Here is a 27,924-nt window from a genome sequence, read left to right as displayed (position 1 = left end):
TCTTACTTACTGCGAGGCCTTTCAAATAGCTAGTACCTACTCAAGTTTTAAACAGTACCTACCTAAGTGAATAAAGTAAGACAATAGCTTTACCTATCGGGACAAAAGGCGGCTTGTTCTGGAACGAGTAGGTGAGGTGGAGGTTGATGGGCCGGCCAAACCCCACCGGGTCTGACTCCCGCGACATCACTGCGAACAACATATTAATACCTGAACATTGAAACTTGATCTACACTGACATACATAGTATTCACACGACATTGCAATTTAAATACCGAATTCGCAATTGCGTTAATTCGCACAGCACGAGTTTTGCCACAAAATTTTATACTGCTTAAAATGCTTACGCTAAGCTTTATTATTGAGAGGATACCCAATGATGTGCCGTCAATAATATGTATTTTCGTTGCTGACGTGACGATATTGCTATTGTTGCTGCATATTTTAGGGGACAGTAAATGTAAGTTTCAATAATACCCGAGAAATTATTAATAAGCAAGAAACATCATTGCGGAACATTATTGGACACACCACTTGACATCAACTTCAAATACTAACGCTGGCTTTGTTTCCCTTTTCCAGTGTGTTGATGTTTCTTTTGTCTTGCGCGGCTATTCTGAAACCAGACTTGCGTGACCCGCTTGCTGAGCCCCGTGACTTGCGCGATGCGCTCCAGGTCTTGGCCATCGGGGTTTGAGTCCAGCTGGAAGTTCGCCTGGAGCACCTGTAGCTGTTCCTCCGTGAACGTCGTTCGGACTCGCTTAGCTTTGCTTTTGTGGTAGCCCTCTGAGTCACAGCCATCTACATAGAAATAATAAATCAGTTTAAAAAAAAATGAGGCAACCTACTTACGTACCATACATAATTATCTAAGTAAATTAGTTATTTTGATCGTTCCATCTGATACTATCTTAACATGTTAAAAAAGAGCGAGCTCTGTATTTGTTTGCTAATTTATATTTTACTTATATTCACACGAAATACGTTCCATGCCTTCCGAATGTCCATGATATTATGAGAATTATAAAATTGAAGTTACCGTCAGAGGATATAGATCCACCGTCGAGCGTTTCCAGGTAGTGCGGTTTGCAGAGCACACGGTCCTCATGCAGTGCGAACTGCTCGCCCGTGGACAGCTGGCGGCCGCAGGCGTCGCACGCGAAGCATGCCAGGTGGTACACTTGCTCGCGCGCCTTCCGCACCCAGTCGGAGGAAGAAATGCCTCGGCAACACTTCGAGCACTTCGCACCGAAACTCCTAGGCAAAGTTACACAAATAAGTAAATATTGGCATACGTACCCTTTAATTGAGAGGTGAAAGGCCTCATAGACACATAGTTTTCGGAAAGTTTACGGAGTGCATTTGCGCTAAATTTCTAGTTACACATTTTGAAAAACACACTTTCGCTACACTTCTTCTTTCGCTAAGCATACAAAAATAATCGCGTTGCTAAAACTATAAATGAAAAAGAAAATACATATATCTATGAATAAATGTATTGCGTACAAAGATTCATCATCATCATCATTCCAGCCTATATAGGTACGTCCCACTGCTTCCTCTCAGAATGAGACAAAGATTACCTAGCAATATTGTGTTCGTTAAGAAAATCAAATGAAGTAAAACAAAACTCGGTTCCATAACGAGTATGCATCTATCACTATGCTCAGTTCTATCTTCCAATTTCATCTCATCCCCCGCAAATTATTAGTCAGAGTCGTTGCAGAGAAACATGCAAAATAATGGTAATGGTAAGTAGATACAATTTTCAATTTACATCGTCTCGTTTTGAGACTCTTGATCTATGACAAAAGGACATGAAAAAGGGCTTCGTGAACGCGACTGGCGAACAGAGATGGCCACCTCAATTTAGTAAAGAATTGAGATGCTATCTGATAAGGAACTGCCTGATTTCCCAGACCGCATGCAAAGTAGTCCATGCCACTGCCACTTTTGTCTGAGCAGCTTTTAGGGTTCCGTATCCGAAGGGTGACCAATGGAACCCTATTAAATCCGCTAAGCTGTTCGTCCGCCACTAGGCTGTATATCAGGAACCGTAATAGATAGAAAGCTGAAGTTTTATTAAACAACGTGGCACAAAAACTTGTTAAATATTTTTTTAGGCGTTTATTTATTTTTGGTCTTAGGCTAGGGTGTGATTTCGTAGCCGACACAGTCGGTTGGAGTCAGGCCCTATACTACGAAGTGCATAATTCAAACTTCGTATCTTGCTGTCCCGCTGACGCTTATATTATTTAATACGAGAGTGAGAGGGACGGTACGATACGAACTTCGATTTTCGAATTTCGTAGTAGCCCCTCAGGCGAAGTGCTTTGGGGATACTGGTTTCTGTTAAATGCCTACCGTAGTTTGCGATAGGTATGTCATTTTCATAGAAATAATTACACAGTAATCAGTAAAAAGGTAGGATATGTACCTGTATTCGCGGCGACATAGTGTTGTTGGGAGTATTGTAATGTAAATACCTTTAGCGCTGACACTGTAAATATAGAGTGAACGTGCATTCATTTACGTAGGTACCTACTGTTTCTAATTACTTGCGCATTTCCTAACAACTAGCAAGTAAACTAATTGTATATTTTTATAAATTAAGCCAAATGTAATGTAATCCATCTGGATAAATAATCTTATTGCGGGCCGCCACAGCGCGCCTGCTCAACTCACCTGATTTGCATTTCGCGGACCTTTCATAATGAATTAGCTAAATAAACAAATGCATTCATTCACTATTAATATATTATAACAGCAATTTGACACCATAACGTGTTTATTCATTTGTTCTTAGTTTATTTTAAAAACCATGTCGTTTCAATAATTGTAAACTTTATTTTAGATAGGTACACTTGCTATCAGACTATGAAACTTGAACTGACTGACGTCATTTTGTGTCAAACTTTTGCTTGGACGCGTTGTGGTAGATATACCTAATATAACCATTCTTATACTGGCATAAGTCCGACCCCTGCCTAGTATACGTATACGTATACGCTTCATACGGACGTGTCGTTTCCTAGTTAGTATGGGTTATACTATTAGTGAGCCATCAGCCAAATAAGTGGTCTATTAATTTTGAAACAAGGTCCTATGAAATGAATTTGTCGCTAAAGTCCTAAAGTCGAACTTTCAAGTTGACAAACACGTCTATTGGCATTTTTGTTTTATGACATGCAAACGATTATCAACTTTAGGGTGGTAGACCACATATTTGGCTGATGGTACCTACATCGAAACGTATTATATTGGCCCGTGTTTGATAGAACCTCAGCGTGCTCATATGAAAAAAAAACTGGCATACGAACGCGCATTAATAGAATGTGCTTTAAGTAGGTAGGTGTCTTGAAACAAACACTTGTTTCTCTTTTAACGCGTAAACTATCCGCACCTTATTATAATTACGCAAGGACGTAATTCGGTGAGCCCAACGAAAATTATGTTTTTAGGTTGACTTGAGCATAATGATATTTGAAATAATACATTTCCTGTTTTTTAAATTAAATATAAATCAAAGATATAATTTAGAAACAGAAATAGAGTCGTTAATAGGTACGTATGAGGTGCAAACTTGCGTGTTAGGCTAATATTTATTGGGTTTGCTTTTATCAGTTTTGCGCTTATCAGCACCATTGGTTGGAGGCCGCTATATTTGCATTTGAAAATGGGCCGTATCCTGGGGAAGAGAGCCGGCCGCCGCCGCGCCGCTATCACTGCTTATTAACATTTTGTCGCCGTCTGGTTCAATTAACAGTGGCCCTTGCATAATAATTAACTAAGTGACAGATTAACAAGTTTTAACACTCCACCGTAATGAAGATGTTGCGTACCTCTGCAATGACCGATAAATTTACGAAGTGTTGGTTATTCATGATATTTGAAGGTGGTCTGTGAATTTCCGTTCACAATTACGATGCTCAGTTGTACATTTATCATCTACTATGTAGATTTAGCGTACCTAATAAGCTCTAGTTGAACTAGCTTGGTTGTTAGAAGACAAACATTGTTATTGCATCAGTTCGAAATCCGGACGTCCCAAAGGCTATTGACAAAATCGGGTGCGTGTTGCGGCAGGCGGCCGTGGCCGGCGCGGGCGCCGCGGGCGCCGCCGCCATTAATCCTCACTCGCTGATTGCTTTCCGTGGCGTGCGCTCGTCTCCCCCCGCGCCCGCCTCACATTTTAATATCCATTCAAACCGACCATTCACTCGACGACATGATTTAAGTTATTTGTTTTAGATACAACTTCAATCGGAGATTCATTGGCATATTATACGAGCGTTTGTTTTAACAATTTCGAGGCACTCGGACTTTTGCTCTAGGCGACGTGCTGACGAATGGTCCGAGGGAAATACAATGCCCTTTTAATAATATAAGTTTTATAAATATTCGTGACGGATTGCTTAGCTACGTTTCTTTAATTACGTTAATAGGTAGTTTCTTATTACTTAATTATCATTATTTATTTACTCTTTTTTACAGACTCAATAACGATCCTGGAAAGTAAAAATATCAAGATTAGGTTATAAAGTGAATGTAATAGTTTTGTAAACTGGATGTGTAATAGGTATGTATGTAGGCTTTTAGCAAGAAAAATATATATTTTTTTAATTTAAACAAAATCAAAACTAGATGCTCTCTTTATGTTTTAACTACGACGTCTTAACAGGTAAGCACGCATTTCGTCTTTTTATTCAAGAACTACCTGCTAAAACTAATAACTATTATTCGACAGCAGGTATAAGTTATAATTTATAATAGTTATAAATAATTATAGTATCTATAGTCTGTATTATAAATATTATGTTATTACTAACGCCTTGGTCGATTACTTCTTTACACTTTGCGTAAAGTTATTAAGGCTTATATGATTGGCGGTAATTAGCTTTAAATTGATCTATACTTGGTTTGGGTAGGTATTTAACTAAATGTAAACGAAACATCGTCAATTGGTATCTTAAAATTTGAAATTCCCCCATTAAACTATTATCTAAACATTTTATATTTCTATATTGAAATACACTAGTCTAGTTTGTATTACAATGATAGATAAGTAAAATGTTTAAAATACTTGAATGTAATCTGGCAACTGAAGTTTGTTTAAATTTAGTTAAAGACCTATCCAAACCAAGTATAATCATATTTTCATGGAACTAATGATTTACCTACCTACTGATAAATTGTTATTATTATTCTAAGTATCATTGTTTAATATTCTGCAAATCGATCTTTGGCGCGTGTTTATTTATACGACTAGAGATTAATTAAACCCGCTGAAGACATGGTCCATTTACATAAGACATGGTGCGCGCATTTGCAACTAGCGCAGTGTGGGCGCTACGACATTGCGTGAGAGCGGAATCCATTGCCTGCGGAAACTGATATGCGACTTTCGGATATTAACTTGAAATCATTATTGAAGTAGATAAGATACAATACTGTTTTAAGTTTAGGTTGATAAGAAGCTTATACGTTAATTAAAGAGATTACCGGTGTTAAATAAAAAAGCAACATCAAATGCTCTCGCGCCCCTTGCGTCTTTTCAACAAGCGACATTCAAACATCCTGTTTAAAACAAAAGGGTGTGCTTGTAGGCGGACCAACTGACTCGTGGTAGCGGCTACCAGACAAAAAGGTGCGCTAAATAAACAATGAACAGATAATATATCAACAAAAGCAATTACGAGCCTTGCTGCAGGCGGCAGTCGATTTACGTTCGGTAACACCACTCGTTATGTGTTCCATAATATACAAATGTCGTTATTGTGACACAGATCACATTTAACAAACCCTTGATCAAACGCCAATTAAAGTTTCACACACAGCTTACATGATATAGGTAGCTATTTAGGTAGAAGAACTTCGAAAAACTTAACTATGTATGTAATATAGACACGCTGGCGCGGCAGCAAGGGTCTTTTCCTTGTAGTTTTTCGAGCTCATACTCGAACATAAATACATAAGTCGCTAAACACTAAATCATGGAAAATTAAACCCTGCATACTCGTAGATACCATTGTTGTCTAAGGACGAAGCGCCAGTTCATACCACATCAGGATAATATTTGACCGGGACAGAAGGTATTATGGCTGTTAGTCATTGTTTAGCCGCATCCGTTAGCATCTACAAAGATAATAATAAGTAGATAGTCAGTCTTGTAGGCTGCAAGCCTAGCTGATTAACTTCTAAGAATGAACTTCTGATTTTCATTGGCAGTAAGCACTGCAATGGTTTTATATCCGGTGTACGAGTACGTAATCCAGAAAACACATACGAGGGGCGTAGATTCAAACACGTATTCCCCTTTACTGAATTACATCCCAGACGATGGTAAAATTTTCATATGTGTGCGTATTTGTATGACGCTGTGTCTGCAGGAACGTAAAAAATTGACGTGTGAGGTAACAAGAAGTTGAGTAGGTACGGTACGTGTGTATCTTCCTCGAAAAGTAACAAACAATGTGTACTGTGGGCAAGCTACAGACAAATCGCGTTGTGTTATTAGTGCAGTGTATAAAATCAAAAAATATTATATATAAGAATTTATTTTATACAGGGTGGAACCTGAGCATGCACTTAGGATTTACGACACCTGCGAGATACTTACTATAATTCTCGCCAGGAGATTTTGAAATTCCTTAGCGTATGTAATCAGAGATTATTATGCCGACTTAAAATATTACATTTTGAAATCAAATGGGGAAAAAAACTTTAATTGTCTCTTTTAATGTACAGCATGTAATAAAGTGGATCCTTTGCAAATAATTTAGGTGGTTTTAAATTGTTTATAACCATAACACAAAAGATCGATTCGAAAATCAATTTAGTTTTATATTTAAGGTCCCAAGCGCAAGCCCAGGGCGTCGGAATAATGATGTGCATTGTATATAATATATATTTATTCAAGAGGGAATCTGCTTTGTGCTGCGTTTAAGTATTTATTCCTTCCATTTCGGAAGCAGCTTGCAGACTAATTAAAACTATTAATTATGTTAAATGGAAAGCGAAATCAGCATCGTGCCGCGCCGCCTACTTTAAATATTGACGAAAACCATGAACGGACAATGGATATTCACCGATACATCACCATTTTTATCTTTAACCATAAACGTCGCACTACTGGGTACAGGCCTCCTACCAGAATGATACTGTTTGGGCTGCAATTCCCACGTAGGCTCAGTATAAGTTAGTAGCTTCACGTACAACATTGAACTGTTTCACAAAAAGTCGTAAGCATGTTTTTTTTTTTGAGGTTTTATCGGTCTGATACTTAGCAGACGGATTGTTTTTTTTTTTAAATTTATTTAAATAAAAAATGCAAATACATTGTACCTTAAATTAAATGTTCGCCAAACTGTGAGACAGTTTGTTGGCGTTGCGCTCAATCAATCACCGATTGTGCAATTTTTTTTATCGAAATATATCTTCATTACGATAAATTTCTAACGAAATATCACAGTTATATTCCACTTACTCGTAACTTAAAATCAGAGCAAATCCAATTGGATCGAACTTAAGTTGGAGCCCACGACCCACTGCATGAGAAACTATAAGGCCATAGTAGGTATTCATAGAATATGGCTTTTTATATCGCCGGTGTGTAGTTGTAAATAAATACATAAGGAACTTAAAATCTTTCAAACATGAATTGATATAATATCGTAAGTAAATAATAAAAAAAGGTTAGATCAGTAGAGCTAAAATAAACTAACAGTCTGCATTCCCTAAATATGTCTCCAGTTATTTTTTTGCATCGCGTGCAAGGAAGTCAGTAAGTACATAAGTACCATCATTTCGTTCCAGCATTACAAAAACTACATTTGGTCCTTTAAGTTCGTTTGTCTTTACATAGTATTAATAGAACGGAGCTTGGAGGTATTTATTTCTAAATATTGAGGTTTACCATTATTAAACCCTGTTACTTATACTTGTTATAAACTGAGAGACGCAATAATAGCTAAGACGTCGCTACATGCTTATGACTTGAGGCAACTTAAATAACAGAGACGGAAGAACCAAGGAACTAAACAAAATAAGTGGTTAATTTGTTTGTGCAAAACCATCAAGTTTTTACATTCACATTAATCCTCGTAGTCATAAGACTAGGCATTCAGCTAATCAAGTTTTTATGGCAATCAAAAGTAATTTAAATACGTGTATCCTATTTATACGAGTAATAAAAGGATGAATGGAGGACAACTTAAAAGAAATTCGATACAATGTCAAGTTTACACCGGGCTTTTCTTAACAAACTTGGCTGGTTCACCGCCGCGTGCGCGTGACTTGGTGCGCACTCCACAGAGAATTGGTGGCATCATCGATCAATACTTATATTTAATGTCAAGGATGCGAATTGATACTCGAATGTTCTCCCGCTTTGTGCGACGGACACTTTGTTCGTGACGTTTGACATGATGTGACCTTGTAATCAAACTTTGATTCATATTAACGCTTATGGTAAGTTGGACTGTAAGAAATACGGGACCGAGATCAATCCCGTTGAATCAATATCTATCTCTTTCATAAGCAGGCCTGCCCTAAAGTGATAGTTGTCGGGTGTGATGTAGACCCGAATTTCCGGCCTTTATTTATTTTTTCAGGATTGCCTTCACAGTTTTCTAAATCTATGTTCAATGTGTTAAGACTTTCTTCTTATTTCCCATTTAATCAGCGGGAAAGTCTAAAGAGACCTACTAAGAAAACCTCAGTGTAAGCTGGCGGTCTATTGCGTAACGTTTCTGACACTCGCGATCACAATATAGATAGTAGTAGATATTTTAAAACAAAAGATAAAAGTTCAACAGGTGCCGATCTCATGGTTTACAAAGTGGCTGAAATTGTAGGTTTAGCATAGTAGGTGGTAAGTGATATCAGATAAATAAAAATTGCTTTCAATTGCGATCGTAATGTGGCTGTTATGGCACTGATTTGGGGTTAACGATTCAGCTTCTTGCCGACTGAGTTGAAAATTGGTAAACTATTGCTACATTGGTAATTGGTACATGTTCTCTGGATTTCTTTCAATTTATGTGACACATATCTGTAATTCTATCTTTTTTATTTTGTTTGAATAGAGAGACATAGACATCGTCTTCACCTGTCTCTGTCAACCATACGTGAGCGCGTAACGGAAGCGGCTCGGCACCTCAAAGGCTATGGCGAGGTAGCATCGCGCATACGGTGAGTCAGCAGCATGTTGATGACTTATATAGAGGTCACCGTCTACAAAATTGTCACCACACCACCGTCGGCCCATACGTCGTCTCTGCGCCGTCGACGAGACGCAAGCGCAGCATACACCCGAGTTCACCCGACGTAAACACGGTAACCGCAAGTTGTTATTTCACTAAGCTTATGCTAAGGCTAGACTGTTACGATGTCAGTCTGTGATGTTTTTTTTTAAATACTCGAGTTGTGGCGATGGCGATCCGGTCCTGTGTTGTGTGCCGTTGACTTCGGCTCAGGCTTACCCGCTTCACTATCACTGTAATATGGGCTTTTGACAATTTTAATGCTTTCTCACCGTAAAAGCTATCTTGAATGTTAACAATACTCATAACTTAAATAATCAATAAATAAATAAATGCAATAAATTATTTTCATTATTTTCATTATTTTTCATTAATCTGGTCTAGATTTATTCTGGCTTTATTTTCTTCACCAGCGCGAACGATTCCTCTGTGTTGACTTTGCCGCTGGCCGTCCCGATTAAAATATATGGTTTCACGTCGCATCCAGTTATCACAATCATAATAAATGACAAATGAAAACGCTAGTATTGCAAGTCACGGCACAGACTCACCGGTGTATTTTTTACGCTGGCAACGTTCCCCGTCACCGCTTTGTTGTGCCACACTCGACCGACAGATTTTCAATAAAACCACTCTTCGGTACGTTGGCCTCTTTTTTATCTAGTTGATATGTTCTCACGCACCTGTTGCGAGAGGACGCTTTATTTCCCATTTAAAATGTTGTTTATGTAAATCAGACGCCGAGTTGTTTTAGAAGGGTGCCCTTTCGCTCTATGACTCTATTTAATTTTACGATTAAGAAAAGTAGGTAAGTAAGCACGATGTTACCGTATGAGGCTTTGTTACGATTATCGACTGTTATTAATACTAAGATCAAAGAAAAACATGCCCTATGAATTACATTTGTGACTCACACTTGACCGTTTTTTACGACAAGAGAAAAGAGTTCAATATCGGACATGGACCAAACCTTCGTCAATAACGTTAGTGGGTATCGATTCAGAATTTTTCCGCTATAGTATCACAAAAAGAAGGACGTGTGCCTAGAGCCTGTCAATAGTGCATCATCACGGCCGCCACACAGCGCGCGCGCGGGTCAGAGGTCGGCTACACACCGGACCGCCTACCCTGTGAGCATAGCTCCGCACATACCTCAGGTAACCCAACCACTCTCACAATAACCACATATCGGACGCCATACCTAGCATACCGCGGTGATTTCGATTCTGGTCGGCTGTTTCGGCTTCACGGATGACTTGGAAAATGATGACTTTGGTTATTTCTAATACGTCGAAGGTTAATTGGACGTAGGCAGCGTATTGTAAAGGAATTAACGTTTGGACGGTCTAAACGATTGTAACGTTGACTTGTGTTTTATAAAATTATTGGTCAATATTTAAAAACATTATTCTCATGCTAAATAAATTACACTCTAAGATTTGCGTAAGGATTATAATGTAAGGGTAAGGCCGCGAATTTTGACCAATGTGACATAGAAATAACATAAAAAAAATACGTGACGTTACCATAAAACGTAACGCAAATTTTTATAAAGCCTAGATCAAACTAGTAAAAATTCCCATTAGATAACGTATGTATGAAAAAAAAAATACATCTCATATAATAAAGTGAAGTTTTTATTTTTACTAGAACTTTCTGACGATACTGATCTTAAATCTGTCCTATATGAGATCTATAGAGCTAAACATGAGAATGTGGAAGTAGAAGTACCCTCTAGTTGACGAACATCTTTCCAAAAGTGTATCTTTACATGCCTCTCTAACACTGACAATAAGGTGCACATTTATAAGCATAACGAATTTGGATGTGGTTTTTTTTTATTCGACTGGATGGCAAACGATCAAATGAGTAAGAGATCACCACCGCCCATAAAAATCTGCAACACCAGGGGTATTGCAGACGCGTTGCCAACCTAGAGGCCTATGATGGGATACCTCGTGCCAGTAATTTCACCGGCTGTCTTACTCACCACGCCGAAACACAACAGTGCAAGCACTGCTGCTTCACGGCAGGATTAGCGAGGAAGATGGTGGTAGCAATCCGGGCGGACCTTGCACAAGGTCCTACCACCTAGTTGTGAGCATGCTTGTGACTTCGACTGTACTAGCTATTAAATACCTCAAAGAAATGGCCAAAACCCTAAATCACAGGTTTTACCAATTTAGGAAGTAGTATCTTAGTTAAGTGGACAATGTAAAAAGATGTTTTTGGAAATAAATTATTATGATTATTAAGTTTAGGTAACAAATGAACTAAGTAGGTACCTAAGTGAATCTCTCCGTTTGTCTCTCACTTTAAATACGCTATGCATGTAGCAGGACGTGAACACAGAACTCGCCACAATTCTCTTGTGCCGATCCCTGCACCTACAGATAAAAATTTATTTAACTTCAAAATATCCATCTAACTAACTTACTGTGCGTGCAGTCATTGGAAACCTAATAATAAACTGGTGTAAGTTAGAATTTTTCTGTGTGAACTTCCCTTTACCACATTTTTTCGTTACGTTATGTACAAAATACGTAGCATTTTGTAAAAATGTAACGTAATCGTAACGAAAGTGTAACGTATTTTATACAAAAAATCGTTTATCATGGTGAATAACGACATTTTGAACATAATAACACATGCCACTTACATGGAAAAGATTACCCTATCGTATGAAAAAACAACCAGTTAAAAATAATCACTACTTACCCTTAAAATCGAACAAGCACTTTCGACGTTTTTTCGAAAAAAAACCTCCGCGTCACTTTTGATGGCTGTTTGTCAACAAACTGATGAGATTTATTTATCTCATCGATGTTGCCCTATTAGAGTATTAGTTGCCAGTGTACAAAAACAAATTTCTACCGAAATTGGCGTTAAAGGTAGCTTAAAAAAGCGTCACCTAAGTATTCGTAACGAAAACGTGGTTTTTTGGCACGTGAAAAGAAATAAATATAAAACATGAAAATTATTTGATTATCATGATTCCGCAATCGGTAGGACTATCGTTATATCATAAAATTTCGTTTAAACAAAATCATGATCATGAGAAGTTAAATAGCATGAAAATAATAAGGTATTAAGTACTCGTGGTCAAAAAAAATAGTGAACTTTCGTTACGTTTTGGACGGTAATATATTTTTATTATTTTTTTAAAAGGGTTTAAATCAATTATCTCATTTGCGACCTTGAGAGTTTATATCGTGTCATATAATAAAAAAAAATTAAACCTCTAGGTGTTATCAGTTTTTTTTTATCAGCCTTCCAAATTTGAAACGTCCAAATTGGTCAAAATTCGCGGCCTTACCCGTAATGTTTATACATTAATAGTCGGACCTGGATTTTAAGACGAACAGAAAGTACCTATCTCCTAAGCAACAAAATTGCCGGTCAGCTTGTTTTTCGATATATATTAGTTATAGATTGTACTGTTTATAATTTACCACAGAAGTTAATTATTTGTCGGTTTTGCATTACATAAATTACTGGTACCTATGAAAATATTGATGTTACAAGGCTGTACCATATTTGCAATAAGACTTTAAGGGTTCTTCTTTCCGCCACGCGTTAATGTCCAGATAATTATTCGACTTAAGAGGCTCTGCTAACACTGAATATTTGTAGATACCTACAAATTGCTACATAATCTCCAGTGCGTGAGACCAACTCACACTTGGCCGGTTGTTAATTTGGGTTTAAATAAAAACTGAAAATTCTCTGCCTTCATCCTAGACCGGGCAATTAATGTAAAACATTGTTAGTCAATGCGTAATAATAGTACCTACATTGTTTTGCATTACTGCAGAGGCCGGGAATGAAAGGCTTGCAGGCCGAGTAAGTACCTATAGATAGACTAAAACTAAAATTATACAGACTTAAATGGTAACTACCACGGATTCCGAGTATAAGTGTTTATTTATTTTTTTCTTTTTACGTATGACAAAATCATCAAGTATTGATTTCGGCCTGTAAATAGAAAAAGTGCATTTGCAGCGACTCACTTGGCGTAATCTTGCTTGCAGTAGACTTGTGTGTCTCGCAGGAAGCAGGAGGGGTGCCGGTCGAGCTGCACGGCGCACACGCAGCAGCGCAGGCAGCCGGTGTGCCACGCGCCACCGCCCACCTCCAGCAGGAAGCGGTCCGCGATCGGCTCGCCGCACGCGCAACAAGTGCGGTGCTCCGTCTGAAACACCACTATAATTTACACCAAGGCGTTAGGTAATATACATGCAGTCACCTATTAATATCTGTCACAGCGGAGTGCTTAAAAAAATCTAAAGTGCTACTACGAATACTACGAAATTCGAAGTTCATATCGTACCGTCCCTCTCACTCTCGTATTAAATAATGTGAGCGTCAGCGGGACGGTAAGATACGAAGTTCGAATTTTGCACTTCGTAGTATAGGGCCTGACACGCCCTACCGAAAAATACCCTAGAAATTAGTACATTGTAAGAAGGGGATTACCAACGAGAGTCTATTAGAAATTTTTAATGTCTAGAGTTTTTGATCCCCTTACAGCCCTTGATACATACAATAATTTTCATCACATTGCGAGGAAAAAAATGCAAAAAATTTAATTAATTTTGTGTCTAAACACTTCACAGCTCAGCAAAAGAAAGATGCTAAGAAATACAGGGGGCTGCAACAAAATTCAGAATTCGAAGTTAGTATCACGTACCGTCCCTCTCACTTTCGTTTTAAATAATACTTGCGTCAGCAAATCGATACAAACTTCTATTTTCCAATGAGGGCTATCGCGAATGAATTCGCCGCTAGAGGCGCTAGTGTAGCGTGAGGTCTCCGAAATGTCAAATCTCATCGTTTGTGAGCTACGCGAGTTTATGTATAATTAGAATAATTTTATGAATATTTTGCATTACCTGAAATTAATTATGGCAATTATGCGTTACGGGGCAATGAATGTCTGTGTTTTGAGACAGTTTTGTCTTTCGTAAACTTTTGTCCTCCCTTTGTTTCCGAACAAAACGGGACTACGCAACACTGTGGTTGCTCGATATTATTATGGTACGATTTTAAGGTGTATTAAATATGATTTTAATCTAAACTTTGGGGCTGGAACAAGTGTGTGAAGGACGCTCATGCGCAGGCTAGGTGTACTTTTCAGTCATGGATATCTTGTGGTAAACCTAACAGCGGTCCTTTGTTTGAAAATATGAAAAGTAAACGTAAAATATTCAAATCTAAATTAAAATGGTGTACTAAGCATCAGGACCAGTTTGAAATGGATAAATTAGCGGCTTATCACTCTGATAAGCAATATTCGAAGGTACAAAAAAGCTAAATAAAAAGACTGGTATACCAATCAGCATAGATGGAACAACGGAGCCATCCGAAATAGCAAATCTTTTCAAAGAACATTTTAGAGTGGTCTCGCCACTCGGGCCGGCGCGGCAGCGGCAGGTGAGCGGTGAGGGGCCTGCACCGTCCGGGATTTGCCTCAGTTTCACTTGTAAAGAAGTTAAGAATGCCATTGCAAGCATGAGAAGGGGCAGGTCTCCTGGCCACGATGGGCTCAGCATCGAGCACCTGCAGCATGCGGGCGTTCACCTTCCGCGAGTTCTGACTCTGCTGTTCAATTTATGTTTGAGCCATTCTTATCTACCTCAGTTGTACAACTAAAGTTAAAAATAACTACAGGCCTATCTCTCTTGCCACGGTGATTGCCAAAGTGTTTGATAGTGTGCTGGATCGCCATCTCATTGAGCATACTAGGTTGCACGACGCCCAGTTTGGCTTCCGGGCCGGTTTGTCCACTGAGAGTGCTGTGTTGGCGTTAAAGCACACTGTTAAATACTACCTGGATAGAAAAACGCCTGTGTACGCATGTTTCCTCGATCTTTCTAAGGCGTTTGACCTGGTGCCTTATGATATCCTGTGGGAGAAGCTTCTGGGAGCGGGGGTCCCTGCCGAGCTCGTGAGTGTTTTGTCATACTGGTATCGAAATCAGACAATACCTACTCAGCCAGCAATTGCCTACTTCCAGGCCACGGCAATAATCTACTATTAAACGATAACTTGTAATACAACTCTCTTTTCGTATTACCTATTCTTATTCAATAAAATTCAACTATGTACATACAATGAAAATATTCACGCATTCAATCTCAAACACCGGTTGTGGCAAAAAGGATTCATAGAAATATATGACTCACCTATTTGAACCGCTCTGCAAATTATAAATTAAACCACCACTAAAAAATAAAGTTATAATTACAAAAGTTATAACAATCACAATAATACTTTTATTTATTTCATAAGCGCATGCAATTATTATTGCAGCCGACGCGTAATAAAAATATAATTCATGAAAATAAGGTGGCAGAGAAATATAATTAAATAAACATTTAACTCAATGATCCGGATCAAGTAAGCATTTACCTAAGTAGGTATATTTGATCAAGTGATAATGTTAAAGTAATTAGATACTTTAGTATATTAATAAAAATATATACAGTGGTGGTCATGTAATTAAGAACGATTTGAAGTTCCAGATTATTTTTAACTAAATCATGTCATGTGTAGTCGTGGTTCCTTCTTAGAAGTAACTAGTTACGTTATGAAATAGCCTCATGTATAGAGCAAACGGGATTAAGAATAAAGAATAAAATTGCTGACAATTTTTTACAAATTTTGTTTTTATTCTCTTTAGTAACAAATTAAAATAGTAATGAAGCTGGACAAATAATTAAGAACGATTTATTGAACTGCTCGAAAGTTTTTTTATTTGAAACTTAGATTAACTAAATCACACTAACGTGAAGTTTGTACACAAAAAAAAGCAATTTAATACATTTTAACTAAAATTAATAGTTAGTAGCATGTCCACGGCTTTTTATTACTGCCTTACACCGGCGAGGCACTGAATCTATCAATTTTTGACATTTCGCAAGAGAGATAGAGTTCCATTCTTCTAAGAATACGTCATACAGTTCTCTTAAATTGCCACACTGTCGATTTGAAACCTTTTCTTGACTTCGCACCAAAGATGCTCTATTGGGTTAAGATCGGGGCTGTTGGCTGGCCAATCTAAGACAGAAACTGATTGCGATGTGAGGAATTCCTTAACGGTACGTGCAGTATGCTTGGGATCATTGTCATGCTGGAATGTCCAAATAACCGGAAGCACGCCTTCAGCATATGGTAACATTGTTTCTTCCAGTATGTTTTTGTATTGAAATTGATCCATGTTTCCTTCTATCAGCCTAACAGGTCCAACACCATGTCCAGAAAACATCCCTAAATTTTCACATTTCCTCCGCCATGCTTTAAAGTCACTTTTGTGTACTTTGGGTCGAATGCTTTATTTGAAGGCCATCTTACATATCGTTTGCCATCAGAACATACCCTATTTATTTTTGTCTCGTCAGAAAAAAGAACGTTTTTCCACTGTCTGACTGTCCAGTTTTCATATCTTCTTGCAAATGCAAGCCGGGCTTGCCTATGACACCGTTTCAACATAGGCACCTTCCTTGCTATCCTTCCGTGCAACTTTTCTTCTACCAAACGCCTTCGAATAATGCGTGCCGAGATTGCTGAAGGGTTGTTTTCGCCAAAATATTTTTTTCTTAACTCATTAGACGGTATTAGACCCTTTAAAAGGATTTTGTTTTGCCAAACGAACGATATTTCGATCATCTCGACGAGATGACTTTCTTTGTCTAGGTACACGCGGAACATTTGAAGTAGTTTGATACGTGGCAAAATGCTTTATGGCGTGGAAAACCATAGTTTTTGAACATTGCAGATGATCGGCTATGTGTTTATACGACCAATTCTTGTCGCGAAGTTTTAGTATTACTTCTCTTGTAGATTTATCACAACTTTTATTTTTCCCCATTGTTTTTATATGAAGCAATCGCCTTTAAGACTTTTACGGCACTAAATGGCGCCAAAATTATTCGAATAATGACCTAAAACCACAAAGCGGCCGTCCGTTCTCTATATAAATTTGAATAAAAAATAAACTATTCAGCGTTCTTAATTATATGACCAGCCAGTAAGTAGTAATACTAGGTTTAGATGTAATGTATAAAGTTTATATATTTATTTTTTAGCCAATTATATGTATAAATAAATTTACCGCTAGTACGGAAAAGTTTTACGATACCGAGAGAAGTACAAAAATATACATGCAGTTAGTAACACTTGTCAGTTTGAAAATTAAATATATGACCACAACTGTATATTGTCTGCTTATCTCGTAAGTACTGCATAATAGTTAAGTACCTGCTGCTGAGTTAGGTATGTACCAAAGTGAAATAGACATTTTGAATTTAGCTGTAACTGCTAAGCCATAAAAGAAACGAACGAAATTAAGTAATAGTTTTCTAAGGATTTCGTATTTTATACGGAATCTTCCAAGTTTAGGTATATTTTATACCTTAAGCTGCTATTTACTCATAAACTACTAAGAATTCTTATGCAAACTTAGCCATTATAGTTTTCCTTACAAGTTTGATATATTTACTACCATCCTGAGTTTTTTCAAATTTTTCCACCCACCGGTTTAGATTTTAGAGGGGGGGGGACGCTCGATTTTAATGAAAATTTGCGCTTTAAAGTTGAATATTTCGCAAACAAATCACTAAATCGAAACAAACCCCTGCTTTTAAAAGACATATCCAACGATACCCCACACTATAGGGTTTGATGAGAAAAAAAAACACCTCCACCTTACGTCTATGGGAGGTACCCTAAAAAAAATATTATTGAATTTTTAACTGTACCATTTTCTCGGCATAGTTTACTTATATATCCGTGCAAAATTACAGCTTTCTAGCATTGATAGTCTCTGAGCAAAGCCGCGGACGGACAGACAGACAGACAGACATGGCGAAACTATAAGGGTTCCGTTTTTGCCATTTTGGCTCCGGAACCCTAAAAAGGACTCTTCTTTATGCACCTATATATGAATTTCATGGAATACGAGTATAGGTACTACCCTAGATGAAAGCCAAATTTCAAATTTCTAACTCAATGGTGTGGTGCAGCAGAAGCTGTGGTGGCCTAGTCAGTGCCTGATTTAGAGTTCTGACCGCCCTAGGCTAGCTAACTTTATGTAAATATGCGTCCCCTAGCAACAATATCTCCTCACTGACCTAATGATCTTACTTTTTCTCGCACCCAATCCACCTAGCCCACTATCGCACTCTCACCTGAGTTTCAAACGCACGTATTTTCCCAAAATTACCAGATATTATTTATGTAAGTCTCAGCTCAGCGCCGCGCCCGCCGCCCCCTTGGTTTTTGTGCCCTAGGCTAGAGCCTACTAGAGTATTCTTAGCCTATGGGTAAATCAGGCCCTGGGCCTAGTGATTGGTTTGACCTACGGTTCTTAAACAGTGAATTGGAAGTTCAAATCTGGGCTAGAAGCACGAACTTTTCCTTTTCCGCACTGGGCCCGCGTGCAAATTATGGCTCAAGACCTCTCATTCTGGGAGGAGTACAGTGCCCTGCAGTGAGACCAATATAGGCTGGGATGATAAATGATGAGCTCTATGGTTTCAGTGGTGGGTTGTCTGTCAGTGAATCAGTCATGCTACTATTACTATTCTGTATTTAAAGTTTGCAGCTTTTTTGTCGGTTTTTTGTTATATATATTTTTTACGGAAAAAGTGAAAGGTGTCATTGCATTACGTAATAAGAGAATTCATGATAAATCTTAATATGAGAACATCTTGAGATAGGCAGGAAACAAATGTTTCTATAATACGAGTACCATTGTAAATATTTTTAAGAGTTATTTAGCGCAACAGCAAACATATTTCCAATTCAGATTCGAAATTGTCTAGCGTATACTTAATTTATTACAATTACACGTGATAACCACAGCGGAGGCTTAAATTAGTTTAGCAGCATTATAATCATCGCGGAGCTAACGCTGGCGCGACATGTGCGCTGCGCAGACAAAGCCGAGGCGCAAACAGTATTTATTTGATTGTGCCAGCGCTGGGGCGATGGGGGTGTAATCTAATTAAACTGTTGTATAAATATTACACCCTTTTGCACTGTAATCAATGTCGTCAAAGTATGCAAGAAAACTTAAACAAATTACCATCGATGAACCCCCGGATTGCAATGAAAATCATTATTGTCTATCAAGAGTGTTAATACATATCACACGAAAATACGAAGATATACATTACCTATTCATGTAATGTCATATTTTTAATGCAGTTAGTTTTAATAATAAACAAAAAAAATAGGAATTATTTGAATAGCACCTATCTAACTAAAAAGTTCGTATTTTAAGTCCACCTATAGTGACGGTCGGAAACTAAGAAACCCTACACTGAGCATGGCCCGACATAATATATTATTCCTAGGATAAACCTCATAAAATTTTTATTTCGCTCAGTGTGCTTCATAGTTCTTTTTTTTAATAAACTTTATTGTATAATCTGTGTATGTACAAAGATGGGGGGTTTTGGTTATATTTGGAAAATGTGTTACCTTTTTATAGGAAAATCCGGAGAGTAAGAAAAATAAGAGTTTGCTGTGTCTTCGAATAAAACAACTCTCAGTTAGTGTAAAAATCTATTGATGGCGTGAATCGAGTTGTTACGGCACCACGCCACTATTACTGACATCAGTTAAAGTCTAACTACACGCATGTTCATGCACTCAGTAATAATAAAATTTTGCAATAAATATCTTCAAATAACGCCATATTTGTTGCCCTATCGGTTATAGAACACCCGAAACGCCGCAGTTATTGACTCCACAAGAGGCGCTTCGCGCACCCGGCCACCGATCAAATAATAACAAACAATACGCGAACAACATTAACGTTTAGCGATGCTCCGACACCCCAAAACAAATTCACAGCGTTTTGTGAGCAATAAATATGTTGCGGAGCTCCCGCGGCCCGCACATATGTAGGTAAATCTCCCCCGGCGCGGATCCCGTTCTCGAACAAAAAGCAGTTGCCACCTATCAAAATCTTCGTAACAAATTTCTTAAGGGATCTATTGAAGGTGGCGCATAATAGATACCCGGTGTGGTCGCATTGTCAAGGGCTCTCCAGCTTGATGTCTGCTTTATGACACTTTCTGTTAAACCCAAGCGAGCAGCTACTCGTGTATAATGACGTTGTTTGAGTATATTTAACGCACCATTTAGAAGGGTTTGCTTATTTTGTATTTCAGTTAGAAATTATGCAAATGAGTTTGTTCCTTTTTGTCGCTCAGCCAAGTTTGTGATTTCGCTCCGCATGTGGTGAGGTGCCTGGTGAATAAATGAATACTTTAACAGATCTACATTAATTATGTGCTACTGTGGAAATATTTGAAACACTACCTGCTAAGAGGACAAGGCGACTCGCGTGTTCATTTGGTTTATCTTTATTTTTTGCTTCGGTTTTCCAAAAACCTCTACGCTCTCATGCATGAAACACATGCGTTGTTTACCTGAGATAAATTAATGTAAGAACATTGTTTTTTTTATCTTTTCAAATTTAAAGAATCCAGAAAGACCTATATGTAAACAAAATAAATGGTAAAAAATAGAGTAGAAATGATGTATCGATTTAAGGGTCGGTACTTTTTGCGTCAGTCATGGATATCTGATAAAATTTTACAATAGGCTCTTGTGTGAACGACGTTCGAACACATTGTGCTTTGATTTGCCGGGCGTGACGTGTTCTAAATTGATCGAAAGCAAAATTGTCAACTTAATACCACATCGAGTGATTTATTTTAAGAAGATCAGTGTGTAGTGTACCCTTTAGATTAAAGAATTCGTTGTTTAGTGACATTAGACATCAACGCATGATTTGTAATCCTTAATGGAAGTTTAGCTTGTGTTGTGATATGCCTTATTCTTTGTAAAAAAATAAATAGCTATAACCTAACCAACAAAAAGCTGGAAAACCCCCGACTTTGTCACTTCAAAGTTCAATATCTCAAAAATGGCTAAACCGATTTTGATAAAACATATCTAAGAACCATCGCTAGAAAACCTTTTAAATAAAAAAACCTCATTCAAATCGGTCCACCCGTTTAAGAGCTACGTTGCTACAGACAGACAGGCACACAGACACACAAACTTACAACACCCCTCTTTTTACGTCAGGGGTTAAAATGTTACTTAGGTCATATAAATTTTCCTACTACACCTATAATTAAATTTGGTAGCTATACTTAGTTATACCGCCTACTTTTGTTACATTTGGCGATATTAATTTATTATTATATGGATCGCGGTGTGGCTCCGTTGTCAAATGTCCCTGTTAATATACGTCCAGGACTCTACGTGTTCTAATCTTACAATAGATCGCAATCACACTAAACTTAACACGACGAGCACAGTTTTAAAGAATATTTTAGCTTAGGGATGTAGATATCAAATAATCTTACTTATCGATTACCTATAAAGTAACTAAGTAGGTAAATATTGTTCCAACTGGATTGACCTGCCCAACACTGATCTAAACCCTAAAACCATGAAGATATAAATTGATGTTAATAGTTTTGTAATACTTCGGCTAATATGCGGAACAATGCAAAAGTTTATCGTTCGACCTACCGTGTCGATAATAGAGAACAACAAAAGTGACTTCATAAACCACAAAATAGACCATAATGGCAAATCGGATACGGGTGTTGGTGTTCACTGGGTCTTGCCGGGTGGCGGCCGCGGGCGTGAGGACACTCGCCGCATTGTGCCGCAAACTGCCGCGGCATTGTCGCGGCATCCGACCATTAGCGGCCGAGCCTGGCCCAAAGCTGGCATCATCGCGCGGCGCCTGCCTACACTATTGTCATGGGCTTACCTTTGCAAATCCGATTTATATTTGAATATAATTGACTTTCGGCCGCATCAGGTACCGAGAGCTTGTATCTCATTGTGTACGGCTGATCTCAATGGCGTTTTTATCGACTGAACATGACAAATGTATTTCAAAGATTAAATTTAGTAGTGGGTGCACATTGCTTTTGGAGCACCTCTCTTGGGCGCACTCACTTGGTATGCAAAGGCTTTCTGGAATGTCGTAGGTTTTATTTAGGTAAGGCTTCTTCCATATAAAAGTAAAATGTGAAGACAAACCTCCTTAATTTCGTGGCGATTGAGAATTATCATATCAATCAACATCCAAATGAAAGTTGTCGAATCCTAACTTTTTCGTATCTAAAAAATGGATTATAATCTAACCAACTAAAAGTTGGAAAACCCCGACTTTTCACTTCAAAGTTCAATTTCTCAAAAACGGCTGTACCGATTTTGATGAAACATGTCTAGGAACTATTGCTAGAAACCTTGATTTCAAATAATAAAAACCGCATTCAAATCGGTCCACCCGTTTAAGAGCTACGGTGCCACAGACAGACAGACACATATAACGGTCAAACTTATAACACCCCTCTTTTTGTGTCGGGGGTCAAAAAATAAGCCATATAGTTTGCATTGTATTGGAACATTTAGATTAAGCGCCTAACAATTTGAACAGTCCAGTGAAGACCTTCGGATGCATTGAATTTGTTCAAATCGGTATCATTTTATCACAATACGTCGCAAATGAGATCCAGTTTTCGTCTCAGATTACCATAACAGTAGTGAACTCGTGTAGCGTTTGGAGATTTTTTGGCGTAGACGCTTTAACATTCAGGGTGCCAAGTTTGTGCGCCGCGGGAGAAGTCAGATGGAAAACTGAGACGATTTATTCAAAATATTTGTCTCAACAATTTTTTATACTTACACAAATTGCTTTCAATCTTTTAAAAAAACAGTAAGTTTTTGGTTTTGTGACGTTATTTATAATGTAACTTTTAGGTAAACAAAAAGTTTTTTTATCCGTAGGATACCTATTTATACTTTTATCTTATAATTTTACTAGTAGGTTTTTACATGCTTTACATTTTTACATGTTTGTAAGTACCTAACAAATATTAATAACATAATGCGAAAGTTTGTGTGTGTGCGTGATTGAAGCAAATTGCTGGAAGTCTGGTATGAGTGAGGAGAGAGAGAGGTAGATAGAGAGAGAGAGAGAAACGAGACAGTAAAAAATACATTCGAAGGGAAAAAAATAAACGTCGAATACTCGTAGTGTAAATTGGAATAACACATAGGCTACATTCCCGATATTCGCACGGGATCTGAACAAAATCGCAAAAATTCACCCATTATCAAAGTCATGAGTGTAGGTAATCTTTGGGAATACCTACTCGAATTACGCGTGCGAAAGCGCGGGTAAAGGCTAGTATTATAGTATACCAGTACCTACTTCAAAGTTTATAATATATTAAGGATACGGTGAGCGGCAAAAAATCTGGCCCTCAAATGTATGCAGTAATAGGTAATTTTGTTCGAGTATGTAGAGTGGGCCAAATTTTGTACCGCTGATTATATTTCTTCCACACTCTGTGATTACTGTAAACAAACGATTGCATTTAATAATGATATTACCTATTAACAAAAACTCTCATAGTTTTTGAATTCGAAAAGATCTTCCACAGCCGCCACCCGATAATAACGACAGTTTTAAATAAATTATGTTGATACGTCAACGTGTCGCACGGAGGTAAGTACGTAGGCTCGTCAGCCGCGCGGGCACAAAGCGGCGGAGAATGGCGCAGCGGGGTCCCGCAGGATAATACACAGTTTCACACCATTCATATCGCTCTCGAGATTTTTTTCATCGACGGTAGGGTCACAACGAGTCACGGGAGAAGGCAACAGCCACAAACAAATGCTACCTATATGCAAGTGCTATCGTGACGCATATTGTATAAACCAATAAAAGTTGTTTGATAATTTATGTATCTGAAAGATAATTATAACAGGACGTGTAATAGGTACCTTGTACCTAATAAGGGCTATCGTTTTTTGTCTCACTAGATGGCGCACTGTTGCGTAAGGTTTTTAAGTATGGCCTTCAAAGTCTGTTATTACGGGCGTGAAAACAAAGTTTAGATTAAAATCATATTTAATACACCTTTAAACCGTACCATAAAAATTTCGAGCATGTCACAGTGTTGCATAGTCCCCGTTTTGTTCGGAAAAAAGGGAGGACAAAGGTTTCTGAAAGACAAAACTGTCTCAAAACACAGACATTCATTGCCCCGGAACGCATATTTGCCATAATTAATTTCAGATATTGCAAAATATTCACAAAATTATTCTAATTATAAATAAACCCGCGTAGCTCATCCAAAAACTATGAGATTTGACATTTCGGAGACCTCACGCTACACTAGCGCCTCTAGTGGCGAATTCATTCGCTATAGCCCTCATTGAGACGGTACTGGCCCCATTTCTAAAAAAGCTTTTATTTAACGAACAGCGTTCGTATATTTGTTTGTTTGTCAGTACAAGTAAGTATAGTCGAATAAGTTAGCTTCTGAGCATTAACTTGCTCAAAAATATCTGAACACGCTTCTACGCCGTTAACAATAGAGCCGTATTCACATAATATTTTTGATCAAATGTTTGCTCAGAAGTTTATCAACTCGACTTTACTTACCTAAATTTGTAAATAAATTTGGTTTAAAAATTTGTAAATCATTTTTCGACCACTTCATGGTATCTGATTGAGCTGAAATTTGTCATTCCTATGTAAGTTTGCTGACAGCACCAGAATCTGCTAGGTATTTTGGTGATATTTTGTTGGTGCGGCCAGGATCATCTCCGCAAGAGGGAACTCTTCAACGGTTGATGACATCGACTTGAATCTTGGCACAGATATTAGTTTTGATAACAATGCAAGTAGGTAGAGTAGACAAAAATACAGTCAGCAAAAAGCCTGTATTAGAAATATATTTTAATTCAAAATTATTTCGGTAGGTACGATAGTGTGGAGCCTTTCGTATGCGATTCCGATTCGCACTTGACCGATCTTTGAGATGGGAGATCAATGGGAAATCACTAACTGTTCTCGAAATGTTTTAGTACTTATTACAAAAAAATATTAAAAATGTATTTATATAAAACTTATTGTTTAACTTGTTGTTTAAATGAATGTTCATTTGTTCTTTCTAACTATCAAATACCATTGCCATATATTGCCAGACGTAGAGAAAATTAATATTTTCTCGTAACTTAGTAACTTTATTTGAATAAGGTTACTAAAAATTACCTACAAGTAAAACAGTCATCTTTACCCATTTCTCGAAAGACTAAAACTCAAGATTAGATATACCTACATAATGTTTTGTGGGCAATGGAAAAGAAGAACATACACATCATGAGGTACAATTTAAAGGAGTATTGCATTAAATTAAATATATGTAGGTGGTTGTAGACTTAGTAAAAGTTAGTTTTAGTTTTATTTTTCTTTTGTTTTGTATTAACCTATTTGTTATTTATAGATATACGAATCAATTTTTTTCCAATAGCGATGCAAAGTAGGTAGGTATCATAGTTTCTTGATTTTCATAAACGCGGTAGATATAGTTAGCACAACGTTATTTTTTTGGTCATTGTAAGTGCAAAATTATACCCAACAATCGAAGGCAAGACGTTTTCTTCGAAGCATAGCTAGAATCAAAAACGTGCTTCATGGTTATTTTACTTATTTTTCCCGTAACGTTTGCTAGCGTCGCAAACGAACAGCGTGTTGTGGACTTTATTCCGTTTCAGTGCAAGTGAGATTCATTTGCGTGGAAGTATTACGACGGTTTGTACCAACAGGAGGGTTCGGCCGGCGGCGGCAGGGCGGGGCTGGGCGTGGCGCGCCGTTACCTTCCGGCGGCTGTGACGTCACCGCTGCGTCTGTGTGAGTCGCGAGTGTGACGTCACGGTGCATGATCATTGTATCTATCTATATGCGTTTAATCTGAGGTGTCAATGAATATTAGGATTGGATTTGCTTTGCTGACGACTTCACTCTCTGTGAGTATCAAATGTTCCCAGTTCGTAATATTTTTGTACATACGTAATTTTCATATATTTTTTCATGAGCAGCGTACAGTCACGTGCAATAATATGTTAAGTTTTCTCATTCCTGAAAACAAATATAGGGTCAAGGCGGCAACAGTGGCTATAGCGACAACAGTGGCGCACTGGCCGTTATTTAGATAGCATTCTATGTCTACCACTCTTCGGAAGGTCTTCCGATAGGTACAGGTCACAATCAGTTCCCTTGCAATAGTGATGTAACGAGTAGTGAGTGTTTATTTGTTTTGACGAAAGAAAAACTGAATTTTAAGGTAAGGTGTTCTTTGTATTTCTTCACGAACCTTGTGTTTTAATGGATTATTATTTTTGCTGAGAAAAAAGTTAATTGAGGTCATTTTGGCATATACTGCACTTCGACCCAGACACCATATGTGGAATAAGATAAATCCATAATGTCGGTTTTGTACACAGTGGCTCAAATAATTTGAGTACACAGTGGTTCATATTGTGGTACTGAACCCAGACATTAATTTACAAAATTTATGACAGAATATTGTGCTTTTATGACAGGAAATATTTCTGCCAATCTATTATAGTTATTTCTCAATACACGCACGGCTCAATCACCATAAGTAATGGGATCTTGCTTTATCTCGTTTACAAGGTGTCAAATTCAAAACTTGACACTTACATTGGTAGATCTTATGAAATTACTGGCTTTGTCCCGCACTTTTGCTCCCGTGGAAGTACACAAAATTTACTCGCTCATTGGAATTTAGATAAATCCCTTCATATTGTCCTCTATGATCTTTAATGATAATGAATATGTCAAAATCAAATCACAAGTCGCAAGCTGCAAAGAGCTATTTTACTTCACACCTTTTAAACTACCAGCACTTTCGCAAAGACCATCATTGCCAAGAAGGTTGGTTAAGTCTGAACGTTTTGGTCAATCAGTCAGTTGGTCACGCTCGCGGAATAGAAGAAACAAGAGGAAATGCCAGAAGTCCAAGTTTGTCCCAAAACCAGTGCCGCCGGAAATATTCATATACCTACGCATTCATCTTCTATATTTTAGTGATTTAACGTTGAGAGTCTATATTGTTCAGGTAAGTAGTACAAAACTGCATAGCGTGAAAAAGAGGAAAGATGCCTAATTGATAGAAAAGCTTGTAAAAAAGCTTGAAAATATTTCGTTGTAAAATGAATTTTATTCGAAAGAGATTCGATTCAATACAGCTGACTACAGTCGTAAAATGTAAATGGTTATTGTCTTGGTGGTAAGATTTTACTAATAATAGTAGTGACAAAAAGGATCGTCACCACAACCAGATCTCAAAAGTATATTTTTTTTTGGCATGGTGCCTTCAGAGTCCGACATCGCACTTTACAGAAAAACAAGAAAAACGAGAGTTTCAACTATTTTAATTTTGGTTGGTTGAATACATTTCTGTTCTTCCATTTACGTGTGTATTCTATGTATATGAGACGTCGTTGATCTCGTCATCTAGTCAGTTTTATCTGTAGGTAGGTATTGTTAACACAGAGATTATATAAAACATATATCTATATTACAATACAAATTGTAAAATGCAACTTTATGATATTCCTGGTATTTCTACTCATGGGCTAAAATTCGTATGAAAAATATTATCATGTAGAAATACTCGAAAACACCCCTTATTTACTAATTAACTGAGATTTGCGTAAAAGATAATTTTACATAAATTACGATTACTTACAAATAAAAATTTTCATATTAAATGGAAGAGTGAGCCAGCAAAAAAAAACA

General features: G+C 37.6%; 1 protein-coding gene across 1 annotated transcript in view; it reads right to left on the bottom strand.

The window, feature by feature from the left end:
- The window catches only part of Awh (LIM/homeobox protein arrowhead), a 70,452-nt gene that overhangs the window by 5,898 nt on the left and 36,630 nt on the right, over positions 1 to 27,924 (bottom strand). Inside the window, exons 2-5 of the mRNA XM_074093282.1 lie at positions 13,274 to 13,455; positions 1,040 to 1,257; positions 559 to 801; positions 94 to 189 (exon numbers count right to left, since the gene is read on the bottom strand). Coding sequence (XP_073949383.1) covers positions 94 to 189; positions 559 to 801; positions 1,040 to 1,257; positions 13,274 to 13,455 — 739 coding nt within the window. The remainder of the gene's footprint in view (positions 1 to 93; positions 190 to 558; positions 802 to 1,039; positions 1,258 to 13,273; positions 13,456 to 27,924) is intronic.

Source organism: Choristoneura fumiferana, chromosome Z, assembly GCF_025370935.1.
Source record: "Choristoneura fumiferana chromosome Z, NRCan_CFum_1, whole genome shotgun sequence".
NCBI lineage: Eukaryota > Metazoa > Arthropoda > Insecta > Lepidoptera > Tortricidae > Choristoneura > Choristoneura fumiferana.
This window is presented reverse-complemented; position numbering and strand designations above follow the sequence as displayed.